General features: G+C 38.9%; 2 protein-coding genes and 1 long non-coding RNA gene across 3 annotated transcripts in view; 1 reads left to right on the top strand and 2 right to left on the bottom strand.

Moving 5' to 3' along the window:
- Window positions 1–6,516, bottom strand: part of usp10 (ubiquitin specific peptidase 10) — a 34,010-nt gene extending 27,494 nt beyond the window's left edge. The window contains exon 1 of the mRNA XM_062961934.1: window positions 6,351–6,516. Within this exon, the coding sequence (XP_062818004.1) occupies window positions 6,351–6,371 (21 nt within the window). The 5' untranslated portion in view covers window positions 6,372–6,516. The remainder of the gene's footprint in view (window positions 1–6,350) is intronic.
- kcng4 (potassium voltage-gated channel modifier subfamily G member 4) overlaps window positions 1–18,230 on the top strand; it is a 383,395-nt gene that overhangs the window by 235,340 nt on the left and 129,825 nt on the right. The gene's annotated exons all lie outside the window — the stretch shown is intronic.
- Window positions 9,875–12,841, bottom strand: LOC134293672 (uncharacterized). The gene is made up of 2 exons (XR_010000630.1): window positions 12,766–12,841; window positions 9,875–10,219 (listed from the first exon to the last, which is right to left on the bottom strand). It is a non-coding gene; the product is annotated as an uncharacterized LOC134293672 (long non-coding RNA).

Genomic DNA, 18,230 nt, shown 5'->3' with positions numbered 1-18,230 from the left:
AGCTGTTGCCATGAGCAAGAAAGGTCAAAGCGAAGGCCCGTTCTGTAATTCTAGCCATTTTAAGCAACAAGGCCTAATGTGTTAACTTCTCAGAGTAGTGCGAGGATATGCAGCCAAGGTTGGCTTGAGTTTATCCACAACCTCACAGGTAAGCAACAAAGGATATTTGAGCTTTTCCACTCTGGCTGCAGTCCTAATACACCTATTCCAGAGTTAAGCTCCAGAGAAACCAAAAGGGATTGATTTTCAAGGGGACTTATTTAAAAATAGCCACTCACCTGCAGGGAGCAGCAACACATTTTTCTTACTGGAAGTATTTCATTTGGAGACAGAAATACTTTGAATAGGTAAGCTACAAAATTACTTAAACAAATATCCCTCTACACCTTTGAGAGATTGCGAAAACTATCAAAAAATGTAACTCTCCAAGTGATACAATTTAAGTGCTTTGCAGATCAAAGCACAAAACAAGTTTCCAGACTGATGTTTTCTCATCATTTTCTGTTGAGCTTCCTCAAAACCATGAACTGGCCAGCTTTTCCTAACCTGTCACTAGGTTTTCTGTACACTCTAATAAGACAACAGATTTTCAAGAACACCAACTTAAAGCTGGTGACTTCCATTTCTTGATCTCAACTCCACATTATCTAGACACAAAATACCAAAAATCCTAGGAATAGTGGCATTAATATTTTGTTGCTTTTAATTGTACTATTAGAACATTTAAAATAAGATGTATTATGACAATAAAGGCAATCTTACTTATTTAAAAAGGATGAAAAGCAGGCTGATATTCTAGGAGTATTATCGAAGAAATGTACAAGCTGGCAGGTTATAGATGAAACTATTGTACAACCTGAACATTTTGCAATGTTATTTATTGTTTAGTGAGATTAAAAACTATTTACACCTGAAGATTTGAAAGCAGTATCACACAATAAAGAAAACAAGCACACAAAATCAATATATCAGATATAGATTATTCACAAGAAGAAACTACATGGTAAGCTGAACTGCACCTGGAACCTTTTTAAAAATAGGTATGAAGTATCTTTAACGTAGCCTAAAATAAGAATTGTCAGAACAGATCTAATATCAGGTAGAGGGGTATGTTACAGAGCTGGTGTTAATATGTTGCCATGGTTAACAAATATTCAGAATTCAAGTACTAATGTGTAGCAGTCCTCTAGATGTGTTAAACTACAACTCACATTAACGCCATATAACATGGCTGATGCTGGTGTAAAGCACACCACTGGCTGACAGATTGTGTTACATGTAAGATACCGCTTTGTTCATTCAAATCTCACTTTGCAGAAAACTTGCTAGATAGCCATTGGCTTTAAACTGCTTACTATAAGAGTAGCAACTGACTTTACAAGATGTTGTTTGGAACTGCCAACATAAACCTCTAAAATGACATCTCTAAACACCAGTTATTCAAGTAAATTTGAAGTGCTCCAAAACCCAAAACTGTCTACATGAATGACTGAGATAGAGACCCAATTGCTTCCTGGAGGCTTTCTTGTATATAAACTGTGTTTCATGCACAAAATTATTTAAAAGATTGCATAAAATTACCCTCGGGCTATGTGTATACAAAACATAAATGAATTTCATGTTTATACTTGGTCCCATCTCTAAGATATCTCATTATATAAATGCATGCAAACACAGGTCTATGCATTTTGGATAAGAGATACTCACTGTGGACTCAGATAATAACAAAGAATGCTAAAAAGTAATTTTTAATCACATTTCTTCAATCAACATTTCTAGCAGAAGAAATCTGTACGCCCATCATTCAGTTTGGTTACATTATGCCCATGTGTAGCATGCCCTCTAAAGACTTCTTACAAAAATTAAATCCACAGAGCCACAGATTTACCCAACATACTTTTATCACATATGAAAAACCCTTACACCCACATGAAACAGATTAGGCTACGAGAATGAATCTTATCCAAGGCCATCAGGTAAGCTGAGTAGTAGGGTGAACTTTGGCTTTCTCTATCAAAATCCCACATTCTGGCCACTGTATCATTTAGGTGGCATACAGAGAACCACTGCAAGATTTATCTGGTGTTTACTTATTGCCAAATACAATACACAGCTACCCACTTGATCAATGAAAGAGTCAAAACTTTCTGTGAATATGTGATTTTTTAAAATCTAATGACAAGGCATTAATCGAATCACCAAAGAAGCTAACAATACAGTGCAGAAAACGTTCCTGGTTCTGAAGACGATAAACTGCATTTTAAACTTCTACAGGCTTGCAATTATAATAGGCCCTCCAGATTTAACAAATTTAACAGATCGCAGTTTGTCATGCCCCATTTTATTAAATGGTGGTGACATGAATATGGACATACCGAAGCATATGCATTTAATTATATATGATGTGATATTTTAAAACTATACATGTGGGATCAGTGGAAACAAACCTCCAAGGACATAGCAGGCCCATCATATATTAAGATTTTTTTTCCCTACAGGTCAAACTACTAAGTGCTGAATGGAATGGATGATCTTGATCCACTGCCTATGATATACCTGTTTCATGTAAACCCGACAATTTCAATGTGGCCAAACGGACTGCAGGCTGAATTTGTCAATGCTAATAGTTTCGTAAAAGTCTGACCTGGACAACCTTGTCTAAACACATTAAAGGAAATTTTGACTAAATGACATTTAAAGCAAGTTTCATGGCCAAATTGTATCTTATCAATCACTTCGTTATAATTTTATGCACCCTAAATGTTCTATAAATGTAAACATTTAAAAGTATGAATACCACTTCAAAGCATTACTGTGCAGAGTTTGTTTTTTTAAAAAACTTTTGCTATTTTAAAGCCAAACATTCCATAAAAGAGCAGAAGGAGACACAGGCTGAGCAGTCATCATCCAAATGCTCGGGACCAGAAGGGTTTCATATCGCTTTGGATTTTGGAATACCTCCATATAGAGAATGAGATATCTTGTGGGTGGGACCCAAGTCTAAACATGAAATTCACTTCTGTTTCATATTACATTTCAAACACATAGCCCGGAGGTAATTTTATACACAATATTTTAAATAATTATTTTCATGTGATGAAGTTTGGATTCACTGATCTATCACAGAGCAAAGGAGTTACTATCGCAGTCATCAACCCACAATTATTGTTCAAATTTTAAAAGAACAATATTTAAACAACCCTTCCTATGAAAGGTGGCTGCCATTCTATAACTGTAAGAAAGGGAAAACCATCTAAGTTGAATATATTAAGGAAATAATAAACAAATGCAAGTCAACAACAACACTACCTAGCTCAGAAACCATGGATAAGTTGATACTTCATCCAATGCAATTCTTAGCTAGTCCTCTTCTTCCCTACCTTGTTTAGCAAAAATGCATTGTGTGTCTATTTCCAGGAGTTTCTCACTTTTTACATTTGTAGACCACATCATGAGACAAGAGTTCACTTCTTTCTTTCTAATTATTCTGTCAGAATTGTGGGGGGGGGGGGTTGGGGGGGGAATATCAGCCTTATAATTCTGATACAAAATAAGGCTGCACCAGTCTATTCACTTACCTGTGACTCCCATAAATGGTCACAATTAATCTGCTGATGGATCAGGTTGTAAAGCCCCAGCAGCCAGAGATATACTGACCCCAAGGAGCCTCACTCCCAAGTGAGGCTATAACGCTGCAGGAACCCTATACTTGTGCTTACATGAGGAATACTGAAAGCAATATAACTGAATTTCTGTGTGACTTATGTATGCCTAACTAAACTTTCAGCAATCCTAAGCATGTGTTTACCTGAAAGCAAAACACAAGTGAAAACTCAAAGATTTACTCCCAAGTATCAAAAGAACAAGCAACAGAAGTTACTGGGACAGGCTGAACATTGACAAGGTTTACTATTTCCCTAAAAGGGAATGGCGCTACAAAGTTGCAACACATCCCTCTTCATGCAAACTATTTGTTCTACAAGACTATTGTCAAGAAAATAATTTATTTTCACATCATGGCTGAAATCCCACAAGATCTTTAAAAGGAAGTAAACCACCTCAGGGAACTGTCAAGCGTTCCGAACCTGTAGCAAAGTTGAATCCTCTCCAATTAAATATGTTTCATATTCATTTTATACAGGTAATCTGAAGATAATTGTGTACATAATACTTTCAATATTTGTGTGTGAAACAAAGTTTGGGCACACTGAACCACTAGAAAAGCAAAGGTGTTACTGGACAATTTTGGAGTATTTTGGATTTTAGAATTTTAGAAAAGGGATGTTCAACATGTATTGACCATTTTTTAAATTCAGCACCTGATTCAAGGAGTTAACTCTATTTGGAACCAGATACTGGACCAAGAGCAAAGATTCCTTCCTCAGTTGTTAAACCATGAATGAATGGGGCCTGCATATCTGCATACATTTTTGAAAATCAGCAAAATTCAATAGGGCAAAACTCTGGTTAGGACTACAAGTTGAGTTTCCCTTATCCAAAATGCTTGGTACCCGAACTGCTTTGAATTTGGGATTCTTTCAGATTTTGGAATATTTGCATATACATCATGAGATATCTTGGAGGTGGGACCCCTTGTGGAAGGGGCCCTAAAATGTTAGGTCCAAGAACTGAAGTGCATCAGACTGAAACTTAACCATAGCCCCCAAGAACTAGAAGGCCTATCAGACTGAAACTAAAACAAGGACTCTAAAGTCCTTCAGGCTAAAACTAAATCATAACTGCAAAGACTCCAAGGGCCCTTCCACACAGCCAAATAGCCCAGAATATCAAGGCAGATCATCTACAACAGTGGTCCTCAACCTGTGGGTCCCCCTATGTTTTGGCCTTCCACGCTCAGAAATCCTAACAGCTGGTAAACTGGCTGGGATTTCTGGGAGTTGTAGGCCAAAACATCTGGGGACCCACAGGTTGAGAACCACTGATCTGCAATAACAGCTTTGAACTGGGTTATCTCAGGCCCTTTCTACACTGCATATAAAATCCAGATTATGTGCTTTGAACTGGATGATATGGCAGCGTAGACTCATAAAATCCAGTTCAAAGCAGATAAAGTAGGTTCTCTGTTTTGATCATCTGGATTAAATGGCAGTGTAGAAGAGGCCTGAGTCCAGACAGCCATAGAACCCAGACTATCAAGGAAGATAATCCACAATATCTGCTTTGAACTGGAACATCTGAGTCCACACTACCATATAACCCAGTTCAATGTGGCTTTAATACAGTTGTGTGAAAGGGACCAATGTCTGCCTTGAACTGGGCTATCAAAGGCCCCTTCCACACAGCCGAATAAAATCCTACATTATCTGCTTTGGACTGGGATATATGGCAGTGCCGTCTCAGATATTCTAGTTCAAAGCAGATATTGTGGGTTATTCTGCCTTGATATTGTGTGTGGAAGGGCCCTGAGTCCACACTACCATATAACCCAGTTCAAACGTGGATTTTATACAGCAGTGTGGAAGGGGCCAATGTCTGCTTTGAACTGGATTATAAATCCACACTGCCATATAACCCAGTTCATATATGATTTTATACAGCAGTGCGGAAGGGGCCAATGTCTGCTTTGAACTGAATTATAAATCCACACTGCTATATAACCCAGTTCAAATTTGATTTGATACAGCCATGTGGAAGGGCCCAGTGTCTGCTTTGAACTGTATTATCTCAGTCCACACTGCCATATAATCTAGTTCAAATGTGGATTTGATACAGACCTGTGGATGGGGCCAATGTCTACTTTGAATTGGGCTATGTCAGTCCACACTGCCATAGAACCCAGTTCAAATGTGGCTTTGATACAGCCGTCTGGATGGGGCCTAATTCAGCCTCAGGCCTGTTCGCCTCAGCCAGAAGAAACCCACTGATTTTTATTATTAATAATAATAAATTGAGTTTTATTTCTCGCCCGCCTCTCCTCACGGTTGGAGGCGGGTAATAGCATTACTAAAACAAAAACACGTGCTAATCATTTTAAAACACTCCAAAAATATGTCTCGAAATAGACAACCCAAAAAACGAGGCCTGCAGTGGAGTTTGGAATCCAACCGGGGGGGGGGGGGGGGGGGAGATCAATGGGCTTGGGAATCTGGACGGAGCTGTCTTTCCAAAGTGGGCAACTTCTTTAACAGTGAGGGCGAAGGTAGGCCGCAGCGCCGCCTCCCCGCGGCCTAACCACCCGCGGAATGAATCAATGAGGCTGCAGAATCGCGGCTAGGCCCAGCCCTCGCCTCAGCCTCCGCCAGGCAGCGTGCCGCCCGCCCTGAAGGGAATCAGGCCGCGCCGAGAAGGGAGGGGAACCCCGCGCGGCCTCTCCGCCCGGCCGCTCTTACCTGCGCTCTGTGGACCGCCATGGGGAAAGGAGGAGGAGGCGGCGAGCTCGGCGTCTCCCCTCAGCGCCTCACGCCGCCAGGCCCCCCGCCGCCGCCATTTTGTCTCTCTCCGCTCCGCCACACGGGCCTCTGCGCCTGCGCCGAGCCTCTCGCGCCCTCCCGACTTCACTCCCCTCTCCCCAGTGCGCCTGCGCGGAGGGCCGAGCTCAGACAAGTCACGCCCCCCTTGTCTCCAGTGCGCCTGCGCTGAGGCTCTCGCTAGCCCAATTTTACTCCCTCGTTCCCACTGCGCCTGCGCGGAGGCTCCAGCTCAGCCAAGTCACTCCCTGCGCGGGGACTCAGGCTCAGAGAAGACACGCCCTGTCCCCAGTGCGCCTGCGCGGAGCCTCCTGCTCGCTCAACTTCACTCCCCGTCCCCAGTGCGCCTGCGCGGAGCCTCGAGCTCAGTCAACTTCACTCCACGGTCCCCACTGCGCCTGCGCGGAGGCTCCAGTTCAGGCAACTTCAGTTCCCTGTCCCCACTGCGCCTGCGCGAAACTATCACAGTTTCCCATCCTGTTGCATTGCCCAACCATCCTCTGGCATTCCATGCAGAGCAGTAGGATCCCATGGAAAGCAATGGGTTTGACCTAAACCACTGACTCTTGCATCCTATGGGGTTTGGGACAGAACCGTAGGACCCCATGGAATGCAGTGGTTTTGACCTTTTTGACAGTCTTTTTGCACTGTCTTTAAACAAGCAATGCATGGAAGTGGAAGAAGACAATAGGATAGGGAGGACAAGAGACCTCTTCCAGAAAATCAGAAACATCAGAGGCAAATTTAAGGCAAAAATGGGCATGATCAAAAACAAAGATGGCAGGGACCTAACAGAAGGTGAAAAGATCAAGAGAAGGTGGCGAGAATATATATAGAAGATCTGTATAGGAAGGATAATAATGTAGCGGATAGCTTTGACGGTGTGGTGAGTGAATGAGAACCAGACATCCTGAGGAGTGAGGTTGAATGGGCCTTAAGAAGCATTGCCAATAACAAGGCAGCAGGAGATGATGGGATCCCAGTTGAAGTGATCAAGCTGAAGAGATGAAGACAAGGTGGCGAGAAAATACAGAAGATCTGTATAGGAAGGATAATAATATAGAGGATAGCTTTGGTGGTGTGGTGAGTGAATTAGAGCCAGACATCCTGAGGAGCGAGGTTGAATAGGCCTTAAGAAGCATTGCCAATAACAAGGCAGCAGGAGATGATGGGATCCCAGCTGAAGAGATCAAGAGAAAGTGGTGAGAATATACAGAAGATCTGTATCGGAAGGATAATAATATCGAGGATAGCTTTGGTGGTGTGGTGAGTGAATTAGAGCCAGACATCCTGAGGAGCGAGGTTGAATAGGCCTTAAGAAGCATTGCCAATAACAAGGCAGCAGGAGATGATGGGATCCCAGCTGAAGAGATCAAGAGAAAGTGGTGAGAATATACAGAAGATCTGTATAGGAAGGATAATAATATAGAGGATAGCTTTGGTGGTGTGGTGAGTGAATTAGAGCCAGACATCCTGAGGAGCGAGGTTGAATAGGCCTTAAGAAGCATTGCCAATAACAAGGCAGCAGGAGATGATGGGATCCCAGCTGAAGAGATCAAGAGAAAGTGGTGAGAATATACAGAAGATCTGTATCGGAAGGATAATAATATCGAGGATAGCTTTGGTGGTGTGGTGAGTGAATTAGAGCCAGACATCCTGAGGAGCGAGGTTGAATAGGCCTTAAGAAGCATTGCCAATAACAAGGCAGCAGGAGATGATGGGATCCCAGCTGAAGAGATCAAGAGAAAGTGGTGAGAATATACAGAAGATCTGTATCGGAAGGATAATAATATAGAGGATAGCTTTGGTGGTGTGGTGAGTGAATTAGAGCCAGACATCCTGAGGAGCGAGGTTGAATGGGCCTTAAGAAGCATTGCCAATAACAAGGCAGCAGGAGATGATGGGATCCCAGCTGAAGAGATCAAGAGAAAGTGGTGAGAATATACAGAAGATCTGTATCGGAAGGATAATAATATAGAGGATAGCTTTGGTGGTGTGGTGAGTGAATTAGAGCCAGACATCCTGAGGAGCGAGGTTGAATAGGCCTTAAGAAGCATTGCCAATAACAAGGCAGCAGGAGATGATGGGATCCCAGCTGAAGAGATCAAGAGAAAGTGGTGAGAATATACAGAAGATCTGTATCGGAAGGATAATAATATCGAGGATAGCTTTGACGATGTGGTGAGTAAATTAGAGCCAGACATCCTGAGGAGCGAGGTTGAATGGGCCTTAAGAAGCATTGCCAATAACAAGGCAGCAGGAGATGATGGGATCCCAGCTAAAGAGATCAAGAGAAAGTGGTGAGAATATACAGAAGATCTGTATCGGAAGGATAATAATATAGAGGATCGCTTTGACGGTGTGGTGAGTGAATGAGAACCAGACATCCTGAGGAGTGAGGTTGAATGGGCCTTAAGAAGCATTGCCAATAACAAGGCAGCAGGAGACAATGGGATCCCAGCTGAAGAGATCAAGAGAAAGTGGTGAGAATATACAGAAGATCTGTATCGGAAGGATAATAATATAGAGGATCGCTTTGACGGTGTGGTGAGTGAATTAGAGCCAGACATCCTGAGGAGCGAGGTTGAATGGGCCTTAAGAAGCATTGCCAATAACAAGGCAGCAGGAGATGATGGGATCCCAGCTAAAGAGATCAAGAGAAAGTGGTGAGAATATACAGAAGATCTGTATCGGAAGGATAATAATATAGAGGATCGCTTTGACGGTGTGGTGAGTGAATGAGAACCAGACATCCTGAGGAGTGAGGTTGAATGGGCCTTAAGAAGCATTGCCAATAACAAGGCAGCAGGAGACAATGGGATCCCAGCTGAAGAGATCAAGAGAAAGTGGTGAGAATATACAGAAGATCTGTATCGGAAGGATAATAATATAGAGGATCGCTTTGACGGTGTGGTGAGTGAATGAGAACCAGACATCCTGAGGAGTGAGGTTGAATGGGCCTTAAGAAGCATTGCTAATAGCAAGGCAGCAGGAGACGACTCCAGCAATACATGGAGTGAGAGTTGCCAGATGTCCAAGTTGTGTTTAGAAAAGGCAGAGGAACAAGAGATCCACGTCTGGCCATGTCCCAGAAGCATTCTCTCCTGACGTTTTGCCCACATCTATGGCAGGTATCCTCAGAGGTTGTGAGGTCTGTAGGTTGCCTGACATAGATGAGGGCGTAAACGTCAGGAGAGAATGCTTCTGGGACATGGTCACACAGCCCGGAAAACTCACAGCAACGCGAAAGCCTCCGGCAACACATTTCCCTTTTGTTTCACTCCAGATGTTTGACGCTTCCCAGTCCAGCAGAGGGAGACAACAGCCTCCTTGTAAACAAACAAAACTAAAAAAAAAACTCATTCAGAGAATTTGAATTCTTTGCAGAACTGCCATTCAAGATGCAGCTCTGATGCAGGCCAGGAATTCAAATTGGAAACCCAAGATTGGGAATATTTATTTATTTATTAGGGACATTTCTATCTCACCCTTCTCACGGGCGACTTACAAGTTATATAGACTGTGCATACAATATATTATATTATTGGGTTAAAGCCTTGTGACTTGAAGGTTGGGTTGCTGACTCGATGGCTACCAGGTTCGAATCCAACCCGGGGAGAGTGCGGATGAGCTCCCTCTGTCAGCTCCAGCTCCATGCGGGGACATGAGAGAAGCCTCCCACAAGGATGGTAAAAACATCAAAAACATCCAGGCAACATCCCCTGGGCAACGTCCTTGCAGACAGCCAATTCTCTCACACCAGAAGCGATTTGCAGTTTCTCAAGTCACTCCTGACATGAAAAAAAAATTAGCACAGCACAATATAAGCATTATATATTACTAAATTGTACTATACCACTATATACAATATAATATATTATTAGCATAATATTAGCATTATATATTACTATATTGTACTATACCACTATACTGCAATATTATTAGTAATATTACACGTAATATATAATATATCATTATAATACTGTATTATTATATTGTAGTCCATTATATTATTATCAATATTATATGTACAATATATACAATATATTATTAGCATTATATATTACTAAATTGTACTATACCACTATACTGCAATACTATTAGTGATATTACACGTAATATATAATATATCATTATAATACTGTATTGTTATTACATTGTAGTCCATAATATTATTATCAATATTATATGTACAATATATACAATATATTATTAGCATTATATATTACTAAATAGTACTATACCACTATACTGCAATACTATTAGTGATATTACACGTAATATATAATATATCATTATAATACTGTATTGTTATTACATTGTAGTCCATTATATTATTATCAATATTATATGTACAATATATACAATATATTATATTATTAGCATTATATATTACTAGATTGTACTATACCACTATACTGCAATATTATTAGTAATATTACACATAATATATATCATTATAATACTGTATTATTATATTGTAGTACATTATATTATTATCAATATTATATGTACAATATATACAATATAATATATTATTAGCATAATATTAGCATTATATATTACTATATTGTACTATACCACTATACTGCAATATTATTAGTAATATTACACGTAATATATAATATATCATTGTAATACTGTATTATTCTATTGTATTACATTATATTATTATCAATATTATATGTACAATATAGTGTATTATTAGTATAGCATAATATTAATATCTGTTCAATATTCCAAGTTCCTTGAGGATGTAACAGTTCTCAAAGGAAGCATCTGAACTGCAGAATTTATACTGCAATGTTATTAGTAATACTTCATATAATATATAATATACCATTATAATAGTGTATTATTATTATATTGTATTACTTTATTATAATATTATTATCAATATTATATTTATATACAATATATTATATTATTAGTATAGCATAATATTAATATCTGTGCAATATTCCAAGTTCTTTGAGGATGTAACAGTTCTCAAAGGAAGCATCTGAATTTATACTGCAATATTATTAGTAATCTTATATATATAGGACTAAACAACAAAACTACACATCCCAGAAACACTAAACTTGGCAGCACAACCCCTCATCCATGCCTCTACGTTCATACAACAACAAGAAAAGAAAAATAAAGTCCTCATTAGAGGGAGAGGAATAATTATTTTTATCCAATTGCTGCCAGTTAGAAGGCTAAGCTCCGCCCACTTGGTCTCCTAGCAACCCACTCAGCCCAGGGGACAGGCAGAGTTAGGCCTCACTTAGGCCTCTTCCACACTGCCTATCAAATACAGATGATCAGATTTTAACTGGATTATATGGCAGTGTAGACTCAAGGCCCTTCCACACAGCTATATAACCCATTTATAATGGACTTAATGTCCGGGAAAAACGTTTACACTTTACCTTAACTACCACCAATTCCTCAATACTTTATTTCCCATAACACCAGACTTCACCACAGCAACGCGTGGCCGGGCACAGCTAGTAATATATAATATACCTTTATAATAGTGTATTATTATTATTATATTACTTTATTATAATATTATTATCAATATTATATCTATATATATAAAAGAGTGATGTCATCATGGCGACCCACAAAACAACAAAACTACATGCCCCCCAACCTCGAAATTTGACAACACAACCCATCATCCACGCCTCTAGGTTGATACAACAAAAAGAAAAGAAAAATAAAGTCCTAATTAGCGAGAGAGGAATAATTGCTTTTATCCAATTGCTGCCAGTTAGAAGGCTAAGCTCCTCCAACTTGGTCTCCTAGCAACCCAATAAAAAATAATAAAAAATTAATACAATAAAATTCTATAATAACAGAAAATAACTAAAAAATAATACAAGAAAATAATAAAATATAATAAATATATAACTTAGATTAAAATTAATTAAAAAATGCAAATAAAGTCAAATAAAAATTACACAACAATTTTTAACCAATACCACCACCACTTTGCCACAGCAACGCGTGGCCGGGCACAGCTAGTGTATATACAATATATTATATTGTTAGTATAGCATAATATTAATATCTGTGCAATATCCTAAGTTCCTTAAGGATGTAAACATTTCCAAAGGACACATTTGCACTTCACTTTGACACCTATGCAATCCTGGGGATTGTAGTTCCTGGGATTGCATAGCATTGCAAGCCATCTCTGGCAAAGAGTGTTAGTGTTGCTCATGCAAACTACAACTTCCAGGATTCGTGGCAGTTAAAGAGGTGTCGAACTGCATTAATTCTGCAATGTAGATTGGCCCAAACCATGTAAGTCTGTCTCAGAGCAACCCAAAGGTAGACTTACCTGGAAATGCAACGGATCTGTGTCTGGGTAAACAAGCTTTGGGTTGGGCATTGGACTTTGCCCATATTATAGATAACTAGCTGTGCCCAGCCACGCGTTGCTGTGGCAAAGTGGTGGTGGTATCGGTTAAAACTTGTTGTGGAATTTTTATTTGACGTTATTTGTATTTTTTTAAATTAATTTTATTGTCACTTATCTTTTTTATTTATTATATTTTATTATTTTGTTGTATTATTTTAGTCATTTTTATAGTATTTTATTGTATTAATTATTTTAGTGTTTTTTTATAAATTTTTATTGTATTATTTGTATTTATTTTTTTATCATTATTTTATTAACACTTGGCTGAGTGGGTTGCTAGGAGACCAAGTGGGTGGAGCTTAGCCTTGTAACTGGCAGCAATTGGATAAAAACTATTATTCCTCTCCCTCTAATTAGGAATTTCTTTTTCTTTTCTTTTTGTTGTATCAACCTAGAGGCATGGATGAGGGGTTGTGATGTCAATTTTCGAGGTTGTGGGGTGTTTACTTTTGTTGTTTTGTCCGCTGCCCTGATGCCATCACTCTTTTATATATATAGATTTCCCCAACGGCTGCATGGGAATGAATAATATAGAATACATTCAGCGTCTGATAAAAGGCCTCTGTTTAGAGACTCTTTGTTTTCATTTCCTTGTGGACAATCAATCTTTTTATAGCACCTCCATCCAGCCTTTTGTTCCCTTTTGTCCGCATTGCAAGCATTGTCCCGATTGTTGTGGTCAAGTGACAACGTGTACAAACATCCGCTTTCACAAGCTGAGCATCCTTTATCCAGAATTAACAATATTTCCTAAATTCTCCAAATATAATATAAGGATATCCTTGCCTTCTGATTTTGGTTTCACGCACGGCGTGATTTAAGACCTTGCAAATGCGCACACCGTGACCTTCAAGTTATGCGCATCCGGAGTGTGTGAAAGTCTCCTCATTAGGTATGCATATATGCAAATGCAGGGATTTCAAAAAGCCGAAAAGGAAACATCCATGCTCATAGACTCAAAATATTATGGAATAGAAGACCAGTTAGGAAAACATAGGGCAAAGGGGCTATTATCCTGGGTTGCTATGAGTTTTCCGGGCTGTCTGGCCATGTTCCAGAAGCATTCTCTCCTGACGTTTCGCCCACATTTATGGGTTGCTGTGAGTTTTCAGAAGCATTCTCTCCTGACATTTCTCCCACATCTAGCGCAGGCATCCTCAGAGGTTAGGAGGTCTGTTGGAAACTAGTCAAGTTGGATATACAGTAAAGTCTCACTTATCCAACACTCGCTTATCCAAGGTTCTGGATTATCCAACGCATTTTTGAAGTCAATGTTTTCAATACATCGTGATATTTTAGTGCTAAATTCTTAAATACAATAATTACTAAATAGTATTACTGCATATTTAACTACTTTTTCTGTCAAATTTGTTGTATAACATGATGTTTTGGTGCTTAATTTGTAAAAATCATAACCTAATTTGATGTTTAATAGGCGTTTTCTTAATGCCTCCTTATTATCCAACATATTCGCTTATCCAACATTCTGCCAGCCCGTTTATGTTGGATAAGTGAGACTCTACTGTATATAGTCCAGTTGGAGGCATGTGGGAATGTTGCCATTGGCCAGCTCGAACGGCCTTGCAGCTTCAAGGCCTGGCTGCTTCCTGCCGGGGGGGGGAATCCTTTGTTGGGAGGGGTTAACTGCCTTTTCATGTTCCTTGATTTGTGCCTGGGCAATGCTACTGCTTTTTTTGGTCCTTATGGATGCTTGTACAGGCAGAAAAAAAAACATCAGGGAGCAGCTAACACCTCCCAACAAAGGATTCCCCCAGGCAGGAAGCAGCCAGGCTTTGAAGCTCCAAAGCCATTCAACGGTAATCAAGGTGACCAGCGGCATTGTCTGTAGATGTCTCCAAAGTCATGTGGATGATTGCATTACCTTCCTGCCGAAGCAGTACCTATTGATCTACTCCCATTTGCATGTTTATGAACTGCTAGGTTGGCAGTAGCTGGGGCTAACAGCAGGAGCTCACCCCGCTCTCCGGATTTGAATGGTCAACCTTTCGGTCAGCAAGTTTAGCAGCTCAGCGCTTTAACACACTATGCCACCAGGGGATATATATATATATATATATATTTAAAAAATTAAATATTTATAATATTTAGTAGGCACGGAATGACATTCCTAGGCAAGGAATATTTATATATTTATTTATATTACATTTATATTGTTATATTATTTATTTATTTAAATGTTTAAATATTTATAATATTTAATAGGCAAGGAATAATATTCCTGGGCAAGGAATAACTCGGAGGTGGTTTGTCCGGTTCCTTCCCGTGAAATAGAGCCCACGGCGCTTGGGTGGCTCATAATTAATTAAGAAAACGACAGAAAGGGAGAAAGGAAGGAAGGAAGGAAGGAAGGAAAGAAAGAAGGAGGCCTGAAACTAGAGACTGGGGCTTGTTCCAGCCTGTCGGGGGTTCTCCTTGGTTGCTTCATATTTTATGATATCCGTACCAGTTTAAGGTGGATCCCAACAATCTTCTTTCCCTCCGTACACTTCTGGACTGAGTGTATATCATCCACACTGCACACTTATAACACTTCAGAATGACTTTAAGTCTCCTCCCGAGAATCATAGAGTCATTTGCATTTAAAGCATTGCATTTTTGCATTTAAAGTATTGCTTTTTTGGCATTTTTTGGCAGTCTCCTGTTTTAATATTGTATGTTTTTTGTATGCTTTTTGCTGATTTTAACGATTGTTTTATTGCTATTGATGTTTTACTGGTATAATTGTTTTATAGTCGTGCTATTGATATTGATTGTCTTATCGGGCTAGGCCCCATGTAAGCCGCCCCGAGTCCCTTCGGGGAGATGGGGCGGGGTATAAAAATAAAGTTGTTATTATTATTATTATTATTATTATTATTATTATTATTATTATTTAAAGTATTGCATTTTTTGCATTTAAAGTATTGCATTTTTTGCATTTAAAGTATTGCATTTTTGTACTTAAAGCATTGCATTTTTGCACTTAAAGCATTGCTTTTTTGCATTTAAATTATTGCATTTAAAGCATTGCATTTTGCATTTAAAGCATTGCATTTTTGCATTTAAAGCATTGCATTCTTGCATTTAAAGTATTTGAAGTATTGCATTTTTGCATTTAAAGTCTTGCATTTTTGCATTTAAAGCATTGCATTTTTGCATTTAAAGCATTGCATTCTTGCATTTAAAGCATTGCATTCTTGCATTTAAAGTATTGCATTCTTGCATTTAAAGTCTTGCATTTTTGCATTTAAAAGCATTGCATTTTTGCATTTAAGACATTGCAGAGATCCCTCTGTGCACAACCCACAATGCAAACCTATGAGAAGGGGATGCAATGCGTGGCCAGGCTGCAAGGCCTTGTGCGCAGGCCAAGGGCTCCTCCTCCTCTTCTCTGCATGTGCCCCGTTGCGCCCTTCTGCAAAGTCGTGCCTCGCTTTTTTTGCCAGGAATTGGGAAGTTGCCATAGTAACTTCTCCACGCCAGCCAAAGGCCAGCAAAGGAAGGAAGGGCCGGGCGCAGATCCAAGGCAAAACCCACGGCTGTGGGAAAGTGTGGGTGCGCATACACATGTGCCATGGACCCATTTGCATAATCAGCACAAAAGGACAAAACGACGCCCACAATTGGCTGACACTTTTCGGAATGTTCCCTTTATTTTTTTTTTAATAAACTGCAACTCCCAGAATTCCCCGACCAACTTGAAGGATATAAATTCTGGAAGTTCTAGTTCCTCAAAGTACAATGTCCACGTTATTTATTGGTCTGTCTTCGTATCATGTGTCCAAACTGCCTGTTACGTCTGATCTCTTGACTGATCATCTGTATGTTTGTCTATCTGATCAATCAATCAATCACTCCGTTTATCTATCCACTGTCCATCTATCTGATCAGTCAATCAATCAATCAATTGGTCTACCTATCCACCTCGTGTCCAATCTGTCTATCTGTCCAATCTATGTATTTGTCATCTGTCCACCTATCTACTGACCTATACATCCTTTGTCTTATCTATCTTTCGTCTATCTATCATGTGTCTGATCTTTCTATCATCAATATATATTCATTGGTCTCTCTTTGTATCATGTTTCCAAACTGCCTGTTATGTCTGATCTATTGACTGATCATCTGTAAGTTTGTCTGTCTATCTATTTGTCTGATCAATCAATCCATCTGTTGGTCTATCTGTCCATTTAATGTCTGATCTATCTATCTACCTATTTACTTACCTGTACTACTTACTGATCTGTATCTACTTACCGATCTATCTATCTATCTATTGGTCTATCTGTTTTTCATATATCCAGTCTGATTTATCATCTGATTCATCTATCTATCTATCTATCTATCTATCTATCTATCTATCTATCTATCTATCAATTGATCAGTCTATCTATCTATCTATTGGTCTATCAATTTTTCATATATCCAGTCTGATTTATCATCTGATTTACCTATCTATCTATCTATTGATTGATCGATCAGTCTATCGGTCTATCTATCTATCTATCGGTCTATCTATTTTTCATATATCCAGTCTGACCTATCATCCGATTCATCCATCTATCTATCTATCTATCTATCTATCTATCTATCTATCTATCTATCTATCGGTCTATCTATTTCTCATATGTCCAGTTTGATCTATCATCTGATTCACGTATCTATCTATCTATCTATCTATCTATCTATCTATCTATCTATCTATCTATCTATTGGTCTATCTGTTTTTCATATATCCAGTCTGATTTATCATCTGATTCATCTATCTATCTATCTATCTATCTATCTATCTATCTATCTATCTATCTATCTATCAATTGATCAGTCTATCTATCTATCTATTGGTCTATCAATCAATCAATCTATCTATCTATCTATCTATCAATTGATCAGTCTATCTATCTATCTATTGGTCTATCAATCTTTCATATATCCAGTCTGATTTATCATCTGATTTACCTATCTATCTATCTATTGATCGATCGATCAGTCTATCGGTCTATCTATCTATCTATCTATCTATCTATCTATCTATCTATCTATCTATCTATCAGTCTATCTATTTTTCATATATCCAGTCTGACCTATCATCCGATTCATCTATCTATCTATCTATCTATCTATCTATCTATCTATCTATCTATCTATCTATCTATCTATCGGTCTATCTATTTCTCATATGTCCAGTTTGATCTATCATCTGATTCACGTATCTATCTATCTATCTATCTATCTATCTATCTATCTATCATGTGTCTATCTTTCTGTCTGATCTATCTAATCTCTCTCTCTGTGTGTATCTATCTAATCTTCCTCTCTGTTTTCTCTCTTTCTCGCTCTTCTTCTTCTTCTTTGTGTTTCCAAGGCACCCCTTTCTTACAAAA

Source organism: Anolis carolinensis, unplaced genomic scaffold (genome assembly GCF_035594765.1).
Source record: "Anolis carolinensis isolate JA03-04 unplaced genomic scaffold, rAnoCar3.1.pri scaffold_9, whole genome shotgun sequence".
NCBI classification, from domain to species: domain Eukaryota; kingdom Metazoa; phylum Chordata; class Lepidosauria; order Squamata; family Dactyloidae; genus Anolis; species Anolis carolinensis.
Note: the sequence above shows the minus strand (reverse complement) of the source record. Positions and strands in the feature narration are given on the sequence as shown.